Here is a 25,952-nt window from a genome sequence, read left to right as displayed (position 1 = left end):
AAATACAGGGACATGGGGGCTAGTTGATTATGCATTGAGTTGCCAATCATAAAGCCAATGGTTCGAACCCACCAGTCACTCTGAAACCTTTAAAAGATTTAAAGGTTTGGAAACCCAAAGAGGCAGTTCTTCTCTGTCCTATATGGTCACTGTGTTAGAGATGGCAGCAGGTTTTTCATTTTGGTATGGGAGATGATATAACACAGAGAACGACTACACGTTGGACACTGCAAAGCCAGAACACAACTTAAGAGTGAAAAAGAAAAAAGAAAATGGAAAAGGCAGCATTATGTGGAAGGCATGGGGGCAATTTAGAGCATTAGAAATAGGACTTCATAGCAATTTTTATAAATACTTTGAAGATATAAATTAGTCTTCAAATTATGCAGCAAACACTGCAGAATACAGTTTAATATATAGAAGTCACCGGATAATTTGTGCTAAATGTTTCAGGGATGAGGCTGACTCCAGACTTCTTGACAAGAAAAATTCTGTGCACAAGCAGAGTTGTGTTATCTTTTAACAAGAAGGAACATTTTAATTTGAATAAAGGAGTTTGAACTCTGACAGAACGATTTGGAGTTTCAGAGCATGTGAAATCTATTTATTGTACCAGTCAGTGGATTACTACTCATAGTGGCCTATCAACCAGAGTAGAACTTCTCCTGTGGGTTTCTGCGGCTATAAATTTTTATGGGAGTAGAAAGTCTGATCTTCTCATGCAGTGCAGCTGGTGGGCTCAAATAGCTGACCTCTGATTAACAGCCAAACACATAACCCACTATGCATAACCCATCAGGGCTCTTTATTTATTGTACAGTGACTCTTATTTCTGGCCACCTTTTAACATAACAAATTGGAACTGCCTACTATTCAGTTCCTAATAAAGGTGTAAAAATGTTTGGGGAAAAATCCAAGTTCATTTAATTTGCACTGTTCAAAAATCCTGGTTTTTTATGGGCGAGCAGCATGAAGTGTTATATGGCATATGTTCTGTATCTCAAAAACTGGGATTGATAAGGGGTCAGTAGTGCCAATTTTGGAATGAGCTTTGCAAATATCACCAGAAATAAGAAATAAAATAAATTATTTGAAGCATCAACATATGAATTGGCGAGTGCAATCAGAAAATCCTGACAGGAAAATCCTACCAGCAAATTTTTCAGTACTATAATTATTCCTAGCTCCTGTGATGGTTCTATTGTTGTGTGCTATCAAGTCAATTCTGACTATGGGGACCCTAAATGAGCAGCAGAACGGATCCACAGAGTCTACTAGGCAGACTATACCATCAGAAACCCTATGGGTCAAGGGCAGTTCGATTTGCCCTTTACGGTACACTGAGTCGGAATTGACTTACGGCAAACAAGTTTTCTTTGTCTGGTTGGTTGGTTGTGGTTTTATTGGGAGTGTGGGAAGGGGAAGGAGAATAGGTGGAGCGGGTTGCCAGGCTTTTTCTCCCAGAGAGCTGATTAGCTGGAATCGCTAATCTTTTGGTGAGCAGCCATGTGTCTAACCACTGTGCCACTAGGGCATCTTTGATAATTCCATAATGCTCTGTAAGGAAGACCATTACTTCTGTATGCTCTGCCACTGAACAAGTCAAGGGTGCAAAGGAATGTTACAATAATTTCTTTGCTGGATAAGCTGACATTTTTAATATATCCACTCCTTACTTACTGGCATGATTCAGTTCCAAAGACCAGGTCATTATGTGAAAACTGGCACTGTGCAAAAACTGAGGATGATCGCAGCAGAACACAAGTGGAATCATGACTATCTTATTACATAATAGATCTTTTTTACTATTATAAATGTGAATTGTCAGATCATGAAATAGTAGATAAATGAGTGTGACTAACTGCATAAAATCCCTATCTACAGCCAAATACTCAAAGGAACAACTAGTTTTTGTGTACACAATACATGGAAATAAGACCATGTTGCTATAAATGCCTTACTATGAGAGGCAGCATTAGACCACAATTGGAGAACCTGTGGACTTAAGGTCCTACCAAATGACGGAGGACCAATGTTTCCAAAGAATGGCAATAAATGTAACCATAACCTGGGCCTCATCTGCAATAAAATGTTGACTGAATCTAGAAATTATAGACCAGCAAGGCTCATGACAGTTTCATATTGGTCATTTAAATTTTCATTTCTTTACCAGAATTGTTTGCCTCCTCATAATTTAAAAAAAAAAAAAAAGGTACCCCTTTCTTCTTCCTGGTAGATTTATGCGAGAAAAGAAAGTTCCTAACGGCTTATTCCATATTTATGAAAGTTAACTGATAGAGGCACAAAAGAAAAGGGAATAAACTTGCTCTTTATTAAAAAATTTTAAAGCTGTTAATCAAAGTTCATAAGCATAAGCCCCAAATTAAAGTATTTACTTTGCTAGAGAAGTATATGCACATTTAAAAGTATGCTTAAAGTCATATTATGCTCTTCATTCTCAAATTTGGTACTTTTTCATCATTTCTTATCTGAAGTCAATGGCTAATCCAACTGATTGTCCACAGTGGATTACACAATGTTATCTTTGCAACTTTTCCAAATAAATATAAACTATCATAAAGACTGCCTAGGTTCCAAATAGAACCATTCATTTTTCTTCAACCTGCCACTACCCCAGTTGCCTAGCAACTCTCACCTGAACTACCATTGAAAATTATTCCCCATAATAAACCATAATGGTATTTTCCAAACACAAATTAAATCATTCTCATGATTCAATGGCTTTCCATTATTCTTAGAAAAAATTCCAAATTTCTTAAAATCCTTAGCCAGCTAGCTACAACACCCAAGATTCTCATCCTTAGTATAGCTAATTTCTATATCAAACCCGTTGATCCCATTTCTTTCTGCCTTCTACTTCTTGTTCTATGCATTAGCCTCTTCGTCTCACAAAATTGATTTAAATTAGTTCTGTATTAAAAGCAGGAAAAATTTGATTTAATTAATAGTGAGAATGAGATGTCAATAAAAGATTATTTTACATGTGATAAACATGTAGTTATGTAAAAAGAATGCCCAAATTTTTTCAGAGATGCAAAGTAAGAAGGAATATAGAATATCTGGGGTGTGCTTTAAACAGGAAAGGGTGGAGCCAAAAAGGCAAGTGTAACCGAAAACAGTCTTTATTGAATCTATGTAAGGTCGCTATGAGTTGGAACCAACTTGATGGGAGCGAGTTCGTTTTTCAGTTTTTAGGTGGGTACACATAGAAGATCATGTTTATTTCTCTGGTTATATTGTGCTTGAAAAATTTTATAATTAAAGTTTTAAGAATATTTTCTAAGTCATTCCCTATTAGGTAGCTGCTTTGCAAAATAAACAAACAAACAAACCCTGAATGGAGAATAAGTACACTGAGGCTCTGCCTCTCAGAAAATAAATTAGAGAAAGGTGTCCACTTCTCCAGTTCACTATTGTCCCAACCAGTGTGTCTAAATAAAATTTTTTTAAAATAAAGCTAACTAGAGTTTTTCCTTTTGCTTAACACATTAAGTGCAGGGAAGACAGAGACATTAATAAAATTTGCTTTCGTGTTGTATAATATCCTGAGTGTGCACTCATTTCCAAGGGAAAAAATTAGTATTTCCCCTTATCTCATGTGTCTTGGTCTAGAAAATTAAGTCTTTGATCAAGCAAGCACTGCTTTACATTAGAAATAGCAAAGACTCAAGAAACCCCTGATTACAACATCCTTCACCATGATGCATAGAGAGTAAAGATCTTTCATGTGGCAACAGGGGTAGAAGAAGCAGATGCAACTGGACCACACCAGAGGCCCCCAAAATGACAGTAACTGAAATGGAACCTTTTTCCATCTTTGGAATTGTAAAGGCTTCTCGTCTTAGCAAATTTCAGGGGAAACACAGGTGAAACTCTTGAAAGAAGGTGAGTATACTCAAAAGAAAAAACTTACTACCATGGAATCCATTCCAAATAATCAGAGTAACCCTACAGGACGGGATACAACTGCCACTGTGAGTTTCTGAGACTGTAACCCTTTACAGGACTAGCTAGAGAGCCTTGTTTTTCATTCACAGAACGGCTGGTGGTTTTGAACTACTGACCTTGCTATTAGCAGTCCAATGCGTAACCGATATTAACACCAGGGCTTCTTGTTGAGTACACGAATCCACTCTGACATTCCCCAGACCCTGCTCCCCTTTGTCATTGACTCACAGAACCTCGATTTTTAAAAACATCTCTTATCAACTACTCCTTTGTCTATCTTAGCTTGACTTAAAGTAAAAAAACCAAAACGGTCATTTTACTGTCCTCCTGCTGGTGAAGAATGCTCTAAATACAAAGAACGTCCAAAAAAACAAATCTGCCTTGGACAAAGTACAACCAGAAAGCTCCTTGGAAGCAAGGCTGGCAAGATTTTTTCTCTCACATTTTTTGGACACGTTGTCAGGAGAAAAGTCCCCGGAGAGGACATCGTGCTTGGTAGTGACACAGCAACAGAAAAAAAGAGAAAAAGTCCCAACAAGATGGAATGATATACCGGCTACAAAGGTTCAAACGTAAGATCGACTGTGAGGATGGCACAGGCTCAGAGTTCCGTTCTGTCGTACACAGGGTTGCTATGAGTTGGAATTGACCCAAAGCTATCCACTCCCACCACCCTACCCCACCACCTGCCAATACACCACAGTGTTACACATCAGCAACAATTTATATATTCTTCTATTCGTTTTGAATTTTTTTTCTCTTAAAAAAGTTGTTGTTGTTGTTAAGTTATTAGGTGCCATGAGGTCAGTGCCAGGCCATAGTGAGCATATGCCCAACAGACCAAAACACTGCCCGGTCCTGCGCCATCCTGACATTTGTTCCTGTGCTTTCATCCATGTTACAGCCACGATTGTGAACCTATCTCCTTTTCATGCCTGCCTCTTTTCCATTACCTCTTTACTTTACCAATCGTGATATCTTTCTCCAGGGACTGGTCTCTCCTGGCAACGTGTCCAAAGGATGTAAGACGAAGCCTTGCCATTCTTGCCTCTAAGAAACACTCCGACCATACTTCTTCCAAGACAGATTGGTCTGTCCTTTTAGCAGTCCATGGTACTTTCAATGTTCTTCTATTCTTCTTCTTTGAAAACATAACTTACATAAATCATACATTTTTAAAATACCTGTTTCAAATACCACAAATGAATTCCCTCTTTATTGTGTATTAAACAAGCAAAAATTCCTGACAGCAACACTTAGCACTCGGAAATAAACGCTGGAATAATTTTTAATTACTTTTTTTTAAGTATTCAAATTTATCATTAACGATTTTCATTTAATGTCTTTGCATTCCCTTATACAGAAACAAAAATTTTAGCTACCACACACAGGCAAAGAGAAGCCCCGTTAGCATAGTGCTTATGTGTTGGGCTGTGATCTTCGTGGCACACAATTTGAAACCACCAACCACTTTGCAGGAGAAAGACAGGGCTTTCTACTTCTCAAAAGAGTTACAGTTACAGCAATAAATATTTATAACTATTTAACATTCACGTATACTTCCTACAAGAACACGAAATATTTATAAACATTCATGGCTGTAACAGATATATTTCAACTCATTTAAAATTTTAGTGGTCTGAGTGTCTCATTTCAAATTACATTTGTATTTGTCTAATTATAAAATAATTGCATTTGTTTATCTCCCTTATCTAAGATATTTTCAATATAAACTTATATGAGCAGTGGGGGAAAAAGTTACAGTCTTGAAACACAGGATAGTCCTACCCTGTCCTATAGGGTCACTATGAGTCAGTATCAACTCGATGATGATGATTGGGAGTGAGACAAGAAGCAAAATTTATTAAGTAAATAGATTTGCTCTTACAAATTTAATGTTAAAAGTTAGCATTTTACTTAATGCATGTGTGTGTTTCAGTAACATTCTTCCTAAACTCCACATAATTATTGATTTCTAAGAGAGCAGTTGTAGTTCACCAGTAGAATTCTCGCTTTCCATGCAGACCAGGATTCCAGGACAAGTTTATAAACCTCAAGGTCAGCCAACACTTGGCTCTCAGTGAACACTTGAATGTTTTTTAGGTTTCATTATACCTCCTAGACTAAAATAAAATTTTGGCAATCCACTTTTAAAAATCCACTTTTAAAAATCCACTTTTAAAACAATCGCTCCATGTGTAAGGGCTCAGTCAACATAACAAAGGACATTAAGACTCAACTCCATTATTGATCATTTGAATTGGTAGGAAAAAATAATGACCCACTATTTTAAATGACAAATATTTATTCAAAGGTCAGCAAGCTATGCCCATGCACCAAGAACAGCTTTTATATTTTTAAATGTTTGGGAGAGGGTCAATTGTACTTTGCAATGTTAAAACTCTATGGAATTTATTGTTTTAAAAAAGTGTTTATGCCACAGCAACTGGTAAAGATCCATTGGAGAACTTTGAAGGTGCCATATATTAAAATGTTGTTATGCTAATATTAAATTCTTCAAAAAAAGCAATGGTAATATGGCTACCTAAGAAAATATCCTTGGTCTTAGGAGACAGATGCTGAAATATTTAGGGATGAGGTGTCTGACACTCACTTTCAGATAGTCCAAGAGAAAAGTACATATGGACAAACAGGGAGAGCTAAAGCAAATGGAGAAAAGAATAATAATGTTGGCTGAATCTAGATCAAGGGGTCCGCAAAGTATGGCCCTGTTGTATCCAGGTCATTCAATGTTTTTATGAATAAACTGTATGAAAACCTAACCTAAAAAAGGGTTTATGGTGATAGGAAATTTGACAAAAATTCTGGGTCATGGTTGTAGGACATAGTTAACGTAATTGTTATTACTGACTATACACCTGGAAAAACTGCATTAGCAAGTGTTAATTATGCTACGTAGATCTTTACAATAATAAAGACAAATCAAAGAATTGCTGAAGACAAAATGGGTGCATAAGCAAATGTGGTGAAGAAAGCTGATGGTGCCCGGCTATCAAAAATTTTATAGTGTCAGGGGTCTTAAAGGCTTAAAGATAAACAATCAGCCATTTAGATCAGAAGCAACAAACTCCACATGGAAGAAGCACACCAGCCTGTGTGATCATGAGGTGTCGATGGGATCAGGTATCAGGCATCTAAGACGTAGAATAATACCATACCCAAGTTGAAATGGGAGGGGGGAAGGAGAGGGGAAGCATGGAGTGGAGACCCAATGCCCATCTTTAGTCACAGGGAAGAGAAGAGCCAGTCAGGGTATAGTATAGCACCGATGAAGCACAAAACTTTCCTCTAGCTCTTTGGTGCTCCTCCCACCCCCGGCCCCCACCCCACCCCACTATCATGACCTCAATTATACCTTACAAATCGGATTAGACCAAAACATGCACACTGCTATAGATAAAAGCTTGAAACACAGGAAATCCAGGATAGATAAACCCCTCAGGGCCAACAAGGAGAGTAGAGATACCAGGAGGATGGGGGTGGGGGGGTAAGAAAGGGGAAATCAATCACAAGGATCAATCTAGAATCCCCTCCTAGGGGGATGAATAATGGAGGAGTGTGTGTGTGAGGGGTGATGGAGGATAATGTCAGGTATGGAAAAAATAATCTATAACTCATCAAGGATTCGTGAGAGAGGGTGGGGGGGAGGGGGGGAGAAAATGAGAAGCTGATATCAGGGGCTCAAGTGGGAAGAGAATGCTTTGAAAATTATGATGGCAGCATATGTGCAAAGGTGATTGACACATTGGAGGAATGTATGGATTATGATAAGAGATGTTAAAGCCCCCAATAAAAGTATTAAAAAAAACGACTAATCAAGAAATTCTGGATTCTGTGTTCAGAATTCAATTACAACAGTCATAAACATATTCATTTTGTTATTTTGACATGCTGTCTATGACTACCTTTGCAGTACAACAGCAGAGTTTAGTTGTAATAAGACTATGAATGGCCACTTAGCCTAACTATGTCATACTATAAATCAATGATGCAGTCAATCATATCATATTGTTCCATTTAATTAACTCAAAGCTCCTATCGCCAATGTTTTGTTTGGCCCCTCTACTCCAGTTTAATACTCAATCTCTAGGTCCTACTATACTGCCAGGCACATTTTAAAAAACAAAACAACTCACTGCTATGGAATTGATGCTCATAGGTACCCCACAGGACAGAGTAGAACTGCTCCCAGAGTTTCCAACACTTTACAAGAGTAGAAAGTCCTGACTTTCTCCCATAGCGCAGCTGGTGGTTTCGAACTGCAAACCTTGTGGATCACAGTCCAACACAGTTGACACAAAACAAGTATCTGTTAAATGAATTTAAGAGACAGCATTGTACGTGCCATGCACTTTCCCATATAAAAATGCTATGGAGGCCTGGTGGTCCTGTGGTTAAGCATTGGGCTGCGATCTGAATAGTCAGCAGTTCGAAACCACCAGCAGCTCCATGGGAGAAAGACGAGACTTTCTAATTCCACAAAGTTAGTCTCAGAACCCCACTATGAGTCAGCATTGACTTGATGGCAGAGAGTTTAGGTATTTTTTGGTTTAAAATTTATCTTTTATTATTAATGCATACCAATCATATCACAGCAAGTAAAGTACTATGCTTTTGATTCAGTGAAGTGTGGATAGGTTTGCTACTGAATGAGACAATAAGGCACTGTGTTTACTGTGCAACACTACAGCTGGGCTAAAAGAATATAGTATGACTAAGCACTATTCACACTCCCAACTCACAGGAGAGTCATGGTCAGAAAATTTTAAAAACTTAAAACTACCTCTTTACAACATAATTCTTTGTAAAACTAAAAACTGAAATTAAAGTTGTAGATAAGTTTCTCTCAAAGACTCTTTCGTCAGCTAAGCAAAAAATGTGGTTTATTTATGGGGAGTTAACTAAATTGTATTTTATTGCAATAGTAAAAAAAAGGAATGTGTTCAAAGAGAGAAGTGTTTGAAACGACCAGTCTGATCAAGAATCATGTCCTAAAAGCTTGAGGATACTGGAAATAATATTCATAGTACATTAAAAGTCAAGGTAAATGATTTTAAGTGGTATATTTGAAGTAATGGAAGTACTGGCCTCTATAAAAGGTCTGACTGGAGCGATTACTGACAAGAATATTTTCAAAGTTCAGAAATATTAATATAACCTAAAGTGGAATGTGTTACTGTGCTTTACAACTAAAGGTGATAACATGTTGGGGGTCCAGTGAGTTGCTTAATATGGCCCTTCTAGCCATGGCTCTCCATTTTGTGGTGTACCGTGAATCTTGATCTCTACCTGAGGTTTTGAAGCAAATTGTCTATTGTGATGGTTACGACAGAATTGGCACGGGATTTGTCCATGAATAAACAGATGTGGAGATGCTGAGTATGGCTGAATCTAGGTATACACTTCTTGTGCCCTGAGACAGAAAATGTCAAGGAGTGCTCTACCAGCTAGAAAGACAAAGGTTGGCGGGATTATGGGGTAGGTTCCCTGGGGAAAGGCTATGCATATCGCCGGCAAGTTCATTGTAGCCATCTAACAATAACCCCAGGCGACTACAAATGGGTTCTCACAGGAACAGATACTTACTTTGGACTGGATTTTGCATATCCAGTGATAGATGCAGAAGCTAAAAACACCATTAAGGGAATGGAACAGAAGATGCCGTAACAATTTTAGGCCACCAAGTTATATTTCTGCAAACCAAGGAATGAATATACCTTACAACTCACAGGTGTAGCAATGAGCCAATAAATCCATTATTTGGACATACCATACTGTATATCTCCTAAGAAGAAAGGTTAGACAGCCACTGGGGCAGACAACTGAAACTTTAGAACTAAAATGGTAATATTCCTATAACCTTTATTAAATTAAATTAATCTCCCATAAAATACTAACATTACCCAGTTTCTCAACCTTCCTCTGGCCCTTAGCAAATTACTAAGGCCATGCTACCTTTAGGAGATGCCTAGAGATAAGCAGTTGCTCCACTGTAAGCAATAAACCTCTGCACTGCTGCTCATTACCAGTATTTCTCCTTTGATCTGTTACAAAACAAAGATGGTAATGAAAAGTCTTTAGACAGTTAGAACTACATTTTATGGCTAAAGACTGAACTTCATGGATCTACAAAAGGATTTCAATGTAAAAATATAAAGTTAATACTCCCAGTGTGTCATATACAGCATTTTTTGTAGACCTTGAAATGCCATGAACTTTAGCTCCAACAACAAGAAAAATTCAAACACTGACTCAAAAAGAGTATAAACATTCAAACATGTATAGTAACTCTTCTAAAACACTATCAATTTATTAGAAGGCATTAGGTCAATTATATCTATTATATTTAATTTGAATATAAGCAAAAATATTTTCCAAATACTCTTAAACAACAGCTATTATAGAACTCTACTGATATTAAAACTCAAGAATTCCTACATATGCTATGAAATATCCTGTATACCTGTTCAAGATAAATTATTAAAGCATTCTAATCATATCAGTGAAATCTGAATTTTGAGTAAGGGCCTATTCTCTAAAAAAAGAAAAACTAAAAGCCTTCTACAAAAAAGAAGCTAGAGTTGAGTTACTTCAAAAAACTAAAGAAGTGCTTAGTTTCAATCCTCAAATTTGGGTAATTATATGAGAAACTTGGGGACGTCATGGCAACACAAAGATAGAAAAAGAAAGATAATACAGGAAAAGACTGAAATTCTAAAAATCTCAAATTTCTGAACTTAATGATTACAGAATCCAGTGGTGATAAAAGACTGGGAAAATTATTTCTGATTTAAATTCAGGAAAATATTAACGGGACTGATTTTAAAAATATTAGCTATCTTTGAGCTAATATGCTGCTGCAAAAACTTAAATGTAAAGAACAAATGCTTTTTAAATAAAAATGTACAATATAACAAACATGAAGATAACCAGTGAGACAATTAATTGAGTTTCTGATACAACTATTGTCTCCAATTAAAATAAAAGGAAAAGTTAAGCTTTAATTCCTAAGCATTTCAAAAGGCTATTTCTTCAAATAATTCACACTATAGCACCATTATGAAATTTCAAATAAGCACTTATTTCTAAATAGTAAGATATGCCAAGATTAGAATCAATATGTGTTTAAAACAGATATTTAAAATAAATGTGGGAACAGTCACTCACAGAGAAACATGAGAAGCAGGAAAGACAAGAAGAACAACACTAAAAGAAACATCCATCAAGAAAAAGACCTGGAAAAGAAATCAAAACTTAGAATTAAAGTTCAAATGGGGCTTGGATGGGCAGAGGGAAGGGGATAGTGGTTGAAATACCTAAACAATTCAATAAATATTAAGACAACTAGAAAATAAAAAGAGAATACATGATTTATAGAAGATTGAAAATTCATTGAAGATTTAAATAAATTTACATAGATGTAGATATTAATACAGCAAACTAAAGTTTGCTAAAATATAGCAAATTTTAAAAGTACCCATAATGGAAATTGCTAAACACCCCAAAACAGCATATTAACAGTTATTTTCTCTCTTATGAGTCTGTTGAAATCACCCTACAGGAAACTAAGAAAATGTTAAGTGAATCTTTTAGTCTTAAAAATAATAAGGAATATATAATGTAAAACTATGTTTATATTAAAGAAGTCATTTAAAAACAGGAGCTTCAAAAAGTTGTGGAAATTTTTTATTTTTTCCCCCAAAATGCATGGGTCTTTATTTCAGCATGACTCATAGCTGTGTGTTAGCTCCAGCTGGATTTACAATCTCTCATTAAATAGGGATAGTCACAGCTGTTGAGGATCACATTTTGAGGATCACCTCAGATAAGTGATATGATAGGACTTTATGAAATAGAAAGTACGACATCAATCAATCGTCTTTCTATTTGATTTTTCCATGAAGTTATTATAATCCTCGCATACACTGAGAATTTAAAAGTGGTAAACACTTTTGATTCCAACTTTGCTCAAATGTAATCTATTAAATTTATGAGGGGGCTTAAAAAATTTGTGAAAGAATTCTACTATCCTTTCATTTCATTTCTCCATGATTTTTTAAAAGGCCCCTCACAAAATAAAATAGGAATTTGAATAAAAAGCTGTTTGTATTATCCCAATACTGCTTAACTAAAAGAAAACTAAAATTATTTTGGGTGCAATTCTGAAGATTACATATAATTAAAGCACTACACATGAAACTACAATTTAAGTTAACACACATGCAAACTAAAATGTCATAAATATTTACCATTTACAAACTAATTGAATATCATCACATTTCCAAACTGGTTCCTAAGATAGTCTTTCTTGTTCTCATAATAATCAATATTAAAGCACTGAGACAAGAGGTTGCTAATATTGTTTTTAAAAATCACACGTTTCTAGATTACTGTGCTGATATATGTCAGCAATAACTTTGCATATTTATTTGAAAAGTAAGTCCAAGTATAATATAAATGTCTTATTAACCATTTAAACACCAGTAAATTAATTTTATAAAGTGTGCTACAGATTTTTTTTAAATGGTTAATATAGTTGGGTAAGTCAGTACGTATTCTTTAATGAAATTAAAGCTATGTGTAGATGCATATATACATCAAATATGTCATTCAATATTCAATGATTTTTTCAAAGATTCCTGTATACAAAAACTAAAAAGCAGCAATAAAAAAACTTTCACTTCATAAGCATTAAAACTGATACATAATGTTCTGTTGCTTCAAGAACATTAGCATCAAACTGCAGAATGTTGATAAACATTAAGGTAAAACAGATTCTAATTCACACCACAAAGGCATCACTGTAATATTAATAAAAGTACGACCCAGCTAACTGATAGGTTCACTACAAAGAAGAGGTAATTAAATTTTTCAAACTATGTTACACTAAGTATGTATATTTAATATAAATATTTCTGCAATCATGAATTCAATGCTACAATAAAACAGCAGTGAAAGGGGTAATACTAAAGAAGGTATGCTACACTTGTATACATTTAAATCTCACAACAAATTCCTGAAAGAGTACACTCTAACATCATTTTTCAGATGAGAAACTGATGTCTGAATTGCTGAAACAAACAAGCCTACACGCCACAAACAAAAGCTCTCCTTGTTTCATGGCACAGTTCAAGTCTGTAATAAGCATATTGAAAAAAAATGTTTTTAATCATTAGAAAATTACTATAAAAATATATAATGATGTTTTATGAGTACAAAGGAAAACATACTATGTAGTCTTTTAACAAGTGAGAAATGCAGATCTAATAAAAACTATGCTCATATTATGACTTTAAGTCAAGTCAGTATTACTTTACTAACTGACAGTTTATGTACAAAAAAGTTTAAACTATATAATGAGTTATTGAAAGAAACTAAGCAGTGTTTTATTTTGTCTGAGGTATACACCTACCACAGAGTAAATCTATACTACATTCATCCCTAAAATATCAAAAAAATCATTTTGAAAATTATTTCAAATGCAGCATAACACTTTTTAACAATAATATACCAATGTAGATGTAGACAGCAGGAAATATTAACTTATAAAAGTAATATTATACTAATTTTATGGCCACATATTAAAATCAAGTCATATATTTTATTCAAAGTACACAATTTTTTAAATAATATAAGTCTAAGTAAGTAAAATTTCTTTCTACATACAATGCCAAGAGGTAGATGGGAAGGCATAATCTAACTAAGGTATTATTTATTTTGCATAACTTATTTGCAGCTATTTCCACTTAGATGTTAAAAATCTCTTGGCTATATATAAGCATACACAGCTATAGTAAAAATTTACCAAGTATTTCAGGGGAAAAGGATTCTCGTATTTAAAAAAAAATCAACTTAATTATGTTGAAGAAAATTTTATAATACAAAGAAATGTGAAAACATTCATGGATAATTCCAGTATCTTTAATTCCGTTTTCTACAAACTCTCTGAAACCCATCATACTAAGTATACAGATGAAACCGTGGCTTGCTGTTAGGTGCTGTTGAGCTGCCTCCAACTCACACAGACATCATGTATAGCAGAAGCTATTACCAGGTCCTATTGCACCTACTGTGTCAACCAATTTCATCAAGGATCTTCCACTTTTATATTGACCCTCTAATTTTACCAAACGTGCTATCATTCTAAAGTGAATGGCCCCTTGGATGTCAGTCCACAATCACTCTGGTTTGGGGTCACTAATGTTCAGTACATCAAGTCTCTTCTTGAGTTGATATCTAAATTCAGGGTGAATGTATTCAAAGTAGTACCTTGACTTTCTTGGGGATTACCTTGGATTTGCTTTGATTTTAACTTTAACTTGCAGGTGAGCAATTGATAGTCTGTTCCACAGTTGGTCTCAGGCCTTATCTGATAATACAAAGCTTCTGCACAGATGTACAGTCAATCTGATTCTTGTATAATCATCTGTGGAGGTCCACAGAAATAGTTAACACTTGTGCTTTTTTAATTCTATAATATAATATCTAGTGTCATTCCTATAACCGTGAACATATTTTCCATCTACTGATGCTTCTGTTTCCAGCTTTCACATCCCAATCACCAGTAATTATCTCTGCATCTTGACTGCGTGTTTGATAAATTTCAGATTGCAGCAATTTGGAAAAATCTTCAATTTCATTGACATTTAGGTTGATGTATATATTTGGTTAATAGTCATATTACTGGTGCTTCCTTGTAGGCATATGAATATTAACTTCAAATTGCCTACATTTTCATATAAGCCAAGATGACAAGAGTAAAATCATAAATTCATAATAAAAGTAGCTGGTATTTGTCCTAAACATTTTAAAGTGTTGATTTTAATATTCAATAATACTTTTAAGTTCTAATGTCTCCAGTTTAAAACAAAAACTAGACCACTGACTGTAACAAAGTTAAGTTATACAGTTATCAGCTTCATCAAAGTAACAATGAATGGTAGAACTGGATTCATAGACAGGACTGACTTTAAAGCCTGAAATGTGTTGTGCTTGCAACTGATTAATTTCTAACAAATTGATGCTGCCTTTATCTAGAGCAGCGGTTCTCAACTTGTGGGTCACGAACCCCTTTGGGGGGGTCGAACGACCCTTTCACAGGAGTCGCCCAATTCATAACAGTAGCAAAATTACAGTTATAAAGTAGCAATGAAAATAATTTTATGGTGGGGAGGGGTCATCACAACATGAGGAACTGTATTTAAGGGTCACAGCATTAGAAAGGTTGAGAACCTAGAGTAAGGACTTCAACTCAAAGGCAACAGTTTCCATAAAATAGTGTAAATAAGTGAAAAAACACTGTATATAAAATAGGGTAGTGAAGACTATGAAAACTTTAGAGAAACCATTATCTAAAAAGAAAGTAGCCACTACTCAAGGTGACGTGGCAATTGCTATGTGACATTGTAGACCTACCACCCAATGCTGGATTGCTTATCCAAGGAAACTGGACCCTCACGACTCTTTGTTCATGTGACATATTTTTCTCTTTAAAACGTTGAAAACTAAAACAAAAATTTTAAATATAATAGATACCGTGTAAAACCTACCGGGAGCCACATTTAAACTAGCACAACGAATGAGCCCAGAAGCATACTAAAATGGAGGCTAATGTACTGACACTGAAGAACAGGTTGCATCTAACTCTGTGAAGAACAAACTGTCCTGTAAGCTTCCTTAAAATGTATACAATAACCAAATAGTCCTTCAATCTTTCTACTTCCTAAGCTCTATCCACAAACTATTTACTCTTAGTTGTTCAAAGTTTCTAAAATGTGCCTTCCTGTTATTACCAAGTTAACTCCTACTCAAACTTTAGATCTACTATTATTATCTTTACAATGAAATATTCTGATTTCTACAACAAACCCTTCACTTTAGATTCCAATGGCATCTATGCACACTCAGCAGTTCTTATTTTACACTTAAGCGACTGATTACGATTTCTCTCCCTCATTAGACCATAAAGCCTACGAAAACATGTTTGGTTTAACTCTTTAACATCCTAGTACAGTCCATGACACACAACAAATGTTTACTAAAGAGACGCTCTAAATAAGTCATAAACAACTATCTCCAACTTCTGCTGTCAGGGGTCCTAGACACAAAGCAGAATAGCATGCCTACCATGTTATTGTTATTAAAAGGCATCAAGTCTGTTCCATTTCACAGTAATTCCAAGTACAACAGAAGGAAATACTACCCAATCTTGTCCCATGCTCAGTCATTACTGTTTGAGCCCATTTCTGTGGCCCCCATGTTAATCCATCTCATTGAAGCTCAGCCTCTTTTGATTGTTGTTGATCAAGCATGCTTTATCGAGCATGAAATCACCATCCAAAAAGCATTGTTTGTACTTAATCCAAGACAACTTTGTTCAGTCTTCTAGCTGCCCATTGCTTATTTAATATTCTTTGCCAATACCATAATGTAAATGCATCAATTCTTCTCCAGTCTTCTATATTCATTTTATAGCTCCTGTCACTATAATATTCCCTTAATACTTCCAATAGAAATGAGCCAAAATATTTAATCACCAACTAAATGAGAATGAAGGTGTTGGGAAAAGAGATTACTAATGTATGTGTTACTGTTTTAAAGAGTATATCTTTGTGTCAAGACTGAGATTCTACATCCCCTTGAAAGATACTACATCTGTACAGAGATATTAAAACCCACCTAAATTTACTTGTCAGGGAAATGAACCCCCCATATGATTTAACATAAAAGTTAACATATATATTAGCAATTCAAATGAAAATCTCAAAGGAAACTTTCAATCTCTACAATTTCAGGTATAAAATACTTCTTTAAGATGAGAGTAGCAGGAACCGATCACAATGATCTACATATAACCCCCTCCTAGGGAGACAGACAACAAAAAAGCAGGTGAAATGAGACATCAGTCATTGTAAGACATGAAAAAATAATAATAATTTATAAATTCTCAAGAGTTCATAATGGAGGTAGGGAGGGGTGCAGAAGGAAGGAAAAATGAGCTGATACCAAAGGGTCAAGTGAAAAGCTAATGTTTTCAAAAAGATGATGGCACCGCATGTAGAAATGTGCTTGACACAATGGATGGATGTGTGGATTGTGATAAAAGCTCTGGAGTCCCAATAAAATGATTTTTAAAAAGCAATCAAAAGCCAATAGTGTGCTTCTCCATAAACAAGATAGAGACATTATGTTTTCCTGTAAATGCAATCCTTACAAATATTACAATAGTAGAATGTTGACTGAATCTTCTTATTCCCTCTTAGGAAAACCAAAAAGATTCCTTGCTACTCCCATAGTAACCAAGACAGGTCTTCTATATCACACAAGTTCTTACCAGAAACCGTCTCAGCAGAAAGGATAAGAGAACCAAGCACTGGGAGTTCAGGAAAATAGAGTTGGCAAACTTTTCCTTCAATTCATATTTAAAGATTCCTAAACCACAAAATCTGTTTATCCTAATGTTAACACAAATGTATTTTGTGGAAAAGTCTTCAAATCAGAAAAGCTCTCTATTAATTCTTTAGTATTTTCATGACTTGTTGAAAAAAAAATCACAGAATTATTGCCAGGCATAAATTAGAAACACATGACCTATAATTCTGGTTCTATAATAAACTGCAGAAACTTATGATTTTTATAAAATTGTTATTAGGAAAAACAAACCTGCATCTGAAAACTATATAGATAAGGGAATGAGGGGCTCATTTGTATAAAGTTTTTCTACTCATACACATAAAACAACATAGTAACTTAGTATTGTACTTAAGACCAGTGTCTGAAACTTAAGAGATAAAGTAGGTCAATCCTGATATAGATTGACACTAACTTCAGTAACTAAGGGTCAGTTAGGCATATGAACATCATAAAGAATGACAGCAAAAAACCCCAACAAAATTAACTACTAGTACACTCTATACATAAACTAGGAAGAATGTGACATCTGTTCAGCAAAGCCTTTAATTTGTATTAACAACAACTCTGTAGGTGTGGATAAATATTATTAAGAAAAAAGACTCCATAATTACAGGATACGGTAGAAGATTGTTGTAACTCACAGTAAGTAATAACTTTAACTTAGAAGAGGGGAAAATATTAAATTGGAAACAAACCTGGGATTCAACTAAAAAAAAAACCCAGTTCAAATTTTCTTTGGATTCTCTTAACAACACTGGTAAATGAATTCAATCACGGGTAGCTGAGATTCAAACTCATTATAAGATTTTAAAAACTATTAGCAAGCTGACAAATTTAGTCTTTCTGTTGCACTTCAAAATAACGTCTTTTTGTATTTCTTTAAAATTCACAAGTTATATAAAATTCTCATCTATTTTTAGTCTATTTAAAAATAAACTTTCTGATGAAGAGCAAAACCATAGTAGTATCCTATTGGTTAGCTATAAAAAGTAGCTTCTTTGGTTTTAAGAAAAACGGCTCTATAATAAAAGGCCATTGTTTTCATTTGCATGGAAGTTCAGAATGAAACCAATCCCATGGCATTTCAGAGCTAAGGAATTGAGACAAAAGTGAAAACAACAAAATTACATGATGGATACTTAAGGATAACAACTTCAATTCCACTTGGGAAATAATCAGTAGGCAAGTTCTGTCTCAAAGAAAATGTAAATAATTGAATCACGTAAGAATTTAAGCTAAAGTGTACAGTTATGAATTATGCTTTAAAATCAGGAAATAAACACCCAGTCACATAATGGGTTTAATCTATTCATCTCTTAGCATGCTTCCCTTCACTCACTGGTCTATGACGTTACTAGGCTTCCTGTTTGTCCTCTAGTGGACCTCTAGTCTTGACCCTTGCTTCTGCCCTACAGCAAATGTTCTCTCTCCCACTCTTTGGTCAACTGTCATCTTCTCAAAAAGGCCTCATTGGATATGTTCTCTAAAGAAGCTCTCCCATGATTTTATCCAAGCCATAGTCATAGTACTTAAAATAAGAGTTTGGGACACAATGCTCAGTAAGTGGTACACAGAATCTCAATGTCAATACAAAAAAAATCTAATAATTTAAAAACCAAGTATATGAGCAAATTTTCTAATATTTTATCCTTATCTGAAGCCTAAGGGGGAAAAATCTTTCAGAATCAGATGCAACATATCTGCTTCTGAAAACACTTGAGTAAAGCAAGACAAATTCCAAGTAGATGTAAAGAGGCATCCTAATTTTGAAAAACCACAACGAATATAAGGTGTGTCAAAAAGTATTGTTACATGATCGCAGACATTTTTGCAAAGAAAATACCAAATGGAAAGCTATTGCTTTTCACAATCTCCATTGAGGTCTATACATTTCTAAAGGGGGTATTTCCATCTCGTTCCATCTCACGAGCCCTTTCCTTAAGAAATCTGTACTCTTCAATCACACTTCATCAAAATGGAAGTCTGGACATCCTTAGAGGGCTCAAAATAATGTTTCTTCTCTTTGTTTCTTTTTTTTTTTTTTTTTAGTTTTTGGAACAAATCTGAAGGGGCAAGATTAAGACTAGGATATAAGAGGTTTCCAACAAATGGTCATAGAGCAACCTTTCTACCTTTAAACAATGAGCAGGTCCACTGTTGCAAAGGAAAATATTTCCTTGGCCCAATTTTCCTTGCCCTTTTGTTCACCAAAGAAAATCTATCAGGATTACCACCCTTAGATTTAAAAAAAAAAAAAAGTTGCCAAAAAATTCTGAGCTAAACCTCTCTGCCTTGAAATTACCTGGGCAGGCAGTGAGGTCGCTATGGAAGTCACTATTCGGATTGCACCTTTTTTTTAAGGGACCCTAACTAGACTAAGACAATTGTTTTTCTATAAGAACCTGTCTGCAGCCATTTACCGATGAAAAGACATGTTTAAACAAGTTTTATTTGGAATAAACCTGTGCATGTATGAACTAGATTTCTAGCAGTAATAATTTTTACTTACCCGCATATAAATTACTGTTATTCTAAATTTTTAAGGAGCTGACGATTCACAAATAAAACAGAGTTTTGCCCAATGTTTAGCCAACTATGTCATCAAGGCTCTAAATATATGCAAAACAGCAGTACAGAAGATATAATGCTCTATTCACTATGTATGCAATAGAAAGCTAACATATTTCCAATTCTACATCACCATCATATCACCAACCAAATAAGACGTAAATGTGTATAAAGAGAAGTTTGTCACAATATCTAGCAACAGCCATCTTTGGGAGATTGAAAAATCTTGATTGCTAAAAGTGAACCAGACATGGTTTATGGACACCCAAAAGCATTCATTCCATCAAATAGGTACTTTGTAAGTATTTCATCACCCATCGCCTATTTTATACGTTGTAAGAAGGGGATTGTAAGACTTAAAGGACATATAATTATGGCAAAGGGGCTCTCCCAATCTGGACCTTGTAACTCCTCACTGTTATTAAATAGTAATAATCAGTTAAGGGTCTGGCATGATTTTGAGTTACTCATAACAGAATTTGTTTAAAAATACCCAGTTCAACTAAATAGAAACTCAAAATCACAACATTCATGTATCAAATAATTGATCACACAGAACTAACTATAAGCAAAAATGATCATTTAAAAATAAAGTGCAAGCAACATGTCATTTTATTGCCATCAGTATTTAGCAAACACTCTGGTCAAGTTGAAGCTTTGTGGCAATCCTGCATGGGAGAAGTCTAATGGAACTATTTTTCCAATGGCATATGCTCATTTCGTGTCTCTAGGTATTATTTCAGTTACTACACACTTAACAGACGAGAGTGTCCCTGTGCACTGGGAAATCCAAATATTCATGTGGCTCATTTGATTGCACGGTCTACAACAATCCACAAAATCTATGCCTCTACTAGAAAACCAATTTTAAAAAAATTATGTGCTACTCACATAAAGTGCTTGGAACAAAGACCTCTGCCATCAATATTAACTTACCGTTACAGATTTCAGTGTCATACCATGGTAGGTGCCCATCGTGTCAATTTTGAAACCTTCCGTTTCTACAAAGAAAAGAGGTATACTGCTGGATTTTACGTTATTTCATTATTGATAGCAAATGTTCAGTAATAAAGTACATTATGGCTGAAAGTTCAATAGTATAACAACGCCTGCAACCTGCTATACACATGAAATTAAGTTACATACTAATGAAAATAAAACTTATAGAAGGGACACTCCAAGCCAAACGCTTTGCCATAAAGTATAACCGTGTCTGTGGGTTTATAAGGCTATATATATATTTATGGGAGCAGAAAGCCTCATCTTTTTCCTGGGGATCTCCAGAGTGTTCAAACTACTGACTTTATGATTTAGCAGCCTAACTCGTAACCCACTATGGCACTAGAGATCCTTATACACCAACAAGCCTTTTATTGGAAGATTGTGTTAAAATCAAGTGTTATAGAGTTGGTTGGGAATATAAAAAATTAGATGAAATCATTTATAGCCACATTGTTTATTTCCAGACATGATTATACTATGATATACCAGTCAGTATCATAAAAAACAATGTTCTAAGTAGCATCAAAGTCTTTTTTTAACTAATAAAAAGGTTGTCTTCTAAAGGTATAAATTTAAAACATATTATTCATTTTATAGAAAAAAATTATAACTAGTGGTAAGGGTTTCAGAACAGAATCCCAGTATGTTTTATATGAGAGGTCAGCAACTTTTTCTCTGTGCCATATATATATATATATATATATATATATATATATATATATATATATACTATATTCTTTGAATATTGTGGATGGTCTCTGACACACTACTAAATTCTACAGTCATATGGTAAGGGTAGTTTAGGCAATCTATTTTAAAAGATGGGACTGACCTGATTGAGCCAATCAGTAAAAGGGTCGATTCTATCTGCAAACTACAATTGCAAAACCCTGTTATATATAATTTTTATAAGACAAACCTTGCATAAACAAAAAATTGAACTACTTTATCCAGTAAAGGAAGACAAAATATAAAAATTTCACTGTGATAAGGCAACATAATTTTTACTAATAAATTTGAGCGGCTATTTCATGATCCAGAAACTACTAACTGAACTTCTCACTATTCCTATCCGATAGTTCCCCGTAATTAACAGCAGGGTGAAAAAAGACCACCAAAGGGAAATTGGTCTCACCTAACTAATTAATTGAGCCTCGCCTTATCAATTTAAAAAAATGGCTCACTATAAATTGCATTATATCATCTACATTCCAAAACCAGTCTTCATATCACTGCGCCTTGTGTATGCTTTCCAAATTCTCAATTTATACACTAAAACTTGAAGAACATAATATATTGAAAAATATTATATCTATTGTATAGAGAATTTCCACTTAAAATGTTTAAAAGTTTTAAAAATGAAATTAGTATTGGTAACAGCATTTACAGAAAGAGTATCACATACCAGGTACTAGTCAAATTACTTTCTTAACTACTCTAATCCTTACAAGACTAAAAGTGAGTTCCTAGTAGTAATATTGTAATTGTTATATATGAGGAAATGAAGGCAGAATATAGCTGAAAAAATCTGCCAACATGCACACAAAAAAGGTGTCAGAGATGAGTCCAGAATCCATGCTGCTAAGGAGTTAACAAATGTTTTCTGTGAATGGACAGATAATGACTATTTCGTCTACACAGGCCACACTCTTTCTGTAGCAACAACTCAAGTGCGCTATCACAGTGCTACAACAGCCATGGACAAGACAGAAAATGTGTGAACGTGGCTGGGTTCTCTTAAAATGTCACTGATCAAAAACATGATGGAGATTTGAACTGCACACCTTTGTTTATCAACCCCTTCTTTTACCCATAAGACTATATTGTCTCTTAAATTCAATGCAGTCACTGTAAGCTAAAGAGTAAAATTAAACAGCTCACCTTCTTTTCCTTTAAATCTTTCCTGGTCATATCTATTGTAGGCAGCTGGAATAGGTTGTTTGCTCCTCAATGTGGGATCCTATAGAAAAGTAAATTATGTTAATATATTTATATTTTACTTATTTAGTACTTATATTAAAGATTGTAATAGGAGTATTTGTTCTCAAGTTTTTTGCTTACTACCAACAATGCAAAGAGCAAAGTAGAAACCACTAGTAACTTCTAGAAAAGTGGTTCTCACCCTTCCTAATGCCACGACTCTTTAATACAGTTCATCATGTTGTGGTGACCCCCCAACCATAAAATTATTTTCGTTGCTACTTCATCACTGTAATTTTGCTACTGTTATGAATTATCATGTAAATATCTGATATGCAGGATCTATTTTCATTGTTACAAATTGAACATCATTACAGCATAGTGATTACTCACAAAAACTATGTGTAATTATATATTGTGAAATATTTATTTCTAATTACAAATAAAAGAAATTTTGTCTTGAAGCATGGTGTAGCGTGGGTGTGTGGGAGTATCTGCATGTGGGTGGACCCGCCTGGAGACGGATAGAGGAGCGGTGTCTTGGTTCCTAAAACCATTGGAAATGTGTCTTCAGAGGGTCTTGGGTGGCCCCTGTGAAAGGGTCGTTCAATCCCCAAAGGAGTTGCAACCTACAGGTTGAGAACCGCTGTTATAGAAGCATTTTGTTTATTTCCAGGAAATACCACCTACAGCCAGGAGAAGAAAAACAATCCCTATTGCATACCAAAGATAGGAAAAATATTTTAAAACTAAAGAAATAAAACAGCTGTGCTTGAAATTTTCATTCTGAAGTAAAAGGAAATAGAAGAAAGAACTAGGAGGCAATAGACATTTAAAGAGGCATAAATATAGGCATGTATTTATGAAACTATATTGACATACATGATCGGGATATGCGTCTATATACATATCTGTTAAGTATTAAGGTAGCAGACGGACACTGGGCCTCTACTCCAGCCCTTCCTCAATGCAAGAACACTTTGTTCTAATAACCTGGCATTCTGTAATGCCCAACATCCCGACACAACACGATCGCTGAAGACAAAATGGGTGCATAAGCAAATTGGTGAAGAAAGCTGATGGTGCCTTAAAGGCTTGAAGATAAACAAGTGGCCATCTATCTTGGAAGCAACAAAGCCCACATGGAAGAAGCACACCAGCCTGTGTGATCACAAGGTGTCAACAGGATCGGCTACCAGAAGACCCAAAACAAACAATCATGTTGATGCAAATAAGGAGGGTAAGAGGGAGACCCAAAGCCCATCTATAGAGAATTGAACATCCCTTCACAGAAGGGTCACAAGGAAGGGACAAGTCACCCAGAGTGCAGTGTAGCACTGGCAAAACAAACCACATTCATCTAGCTCTTTAATGCTCCCTCCTCCCCCATCAAGACCCCAGTTCTACTTTACAAATCTGGCTAGACTGAAGCATGCACATGGGTATACATAAAAGCTCTTGATACACGCAATCCAAGACAGATAAAACCCTCAAGAACAGAAATGGGAGTATCATTACCACGAGGGAAATGGGAAGTGGGGAAGAGAAAGAGAGGGAGAACTGATCGCAATGATTGATGTTGTTCATCCCACCTCAAGGGGAATGAACAACAGAAACGTGGGTGAAGGGAAACAGCGGACAGTTAAAAGATAGGAAAATAATAATAATTTATCATTTATCAAGGGGTCACAAAGGTGGGAGGGTGGGGGAGGAAGGGGTAAAAAGAGGAGCTGATACCCAGGGCTCAAGTAGAAATAAAATGCTTTGAAAATGATGATGGTAACATATGGACAAATGTGCTTGACACAATGGACTGTCAAGAAGATTGAAGAAAATTTTTTAAAAATACAAGAAAACATTTAGTCTAAAAGACCTTATGAACCCTATCTCACAAACCTGAGAACAGAATTAGGTGATAAGCTAAATAGTGCGGGAGGAAAATGTGGAACCAAACTCAAACTCATAGAGAAGACCTGGCATGCTGGTCTAATTGATACAATCCACCCCCCCACGCCCCAATGCAGCCCTTAGACATTCTTCAAGCCTGGAACTGAACTTGCTCCCATGGCTCAAATTTCAGCCAAACAAGAGATAGGCCTAGACAGTGAACAACAACACCAAAGAGGTACATACTTCCAAGAACAATCACCACAGGAGATCAAATAGATACCATCTGCCGAGAGAAAAAGCTCAAATGGCAGGAAGGGGTAGCAAAGAGAGATTGATGTAAACATAGGGAAGAAATGGAGAGTAAAATTACACTATGGGGATTGCAATCAACGTCAAGAATAAAAACGTCTAAGCACTGTTGAATGGTAAAATTTTTTGCTTTATCAACTTTCACCCACAATAAAATGCTTAAAAAGAGAAAAAAAGAATGAGGAAAAAAGGAATGGGAAAGGGAAGATCTAAGAAGCAAGATTCAGAGAGAGAAAAAAAAGTGTACAAAACTGCCAAAAAATTGGGGGGAGGTGCATGACTTGCCACCAAATGAATTGGAAATAGGGGATTTAAAACAAAACACTATTTCCATAACTGTTTAAGAAAAAATACTCTCCACTTGTTTACACCTTACCAGAGAATTCCATCCCAAGTGTTATTTCAAATAGAAGATATGAAAACAATCACTACACAAATTATTCTATAGTCAAGAGCCAAGTATTCAAATTTCAATGTATTCTAATGATTATGGAAATAAAAGCAAAGAATGTCCAAAGACAAAAAGCCAACAGTTACCTATCAAAGATGTAACATGTTTCTCAACAAATGCTATCCAAAACATCAACCAATTCATGCTTAAAAATGTCCTGAGCTTTACCATAACAACCCTTGTTCCTCCATCTTTTTTCTCATCTTCATTCCCAATGAACTACAATTTCAAAAAGGTCAGAAAGTACATAATTTCAACTACCAAAAGATAAACCACCTGAAGTCACTGAAGATAATGGGTGCACAAGCAAATGTGGTGAAGAAAGCTGATGGTGCCCAGCTAACAAAAGATATAGCGTCTGGGGTCTTAAAGGCTTGAAGGTAAACAAACGGTCATCTAGCTCAGAAGC

General features: G+C 35.2%; 1 protein-coding gene across 2 annotated transcripts in view; it reads right to left on the bottom strand.

Moving 5' to 3' along the window:
• CDC73 (cell division cycle 73) overlaps positions 1 to 25,952 on the bottom strand; it is a 139,091-nt gene that overhangs the window by 81,663 nt on the left and 31,476 nt on the right. For both annotated transcript variants that reach the window (XM_075528584.1, XM_075528591.1), the window contains exons 9-10: positions 22,855 to 22,933; positions 20,908 to 20,972 (exon numbers count right to left, since the gene is read on the bottom strand). In XM_075528584.1, coding sequence (XP_075384699.1) covers positions 20,908 to 20,972; positions 22,855 to 22,933 — 144 coding nt within the window. The remainder of the gene's footprint in view (positions 1 to 20,907; positions 20,973 to 22,854; positions 22,934 to 25,952) is intronic.

Source organism: Tenrec ecaudatus, chromosome 1 (assembly GCF_050624435.1).
Source record: "Tenrec ecaudatus isolate mTenEca1 chromosome 1, mTenEca1.hap1, whole genome shotgun sequence".
Classification (NCBI taxonomy): Eukaryota; Metazoa; Chordata; class Mammalia; order Afrosoricida; family Tenrecidae; genus Tenrec; species Tenrec ecaudatus.
Note: the sequence above shows the minus strand (reverse complement) of the source record. Positions and strands in the feature narration are given on the sequence as shown.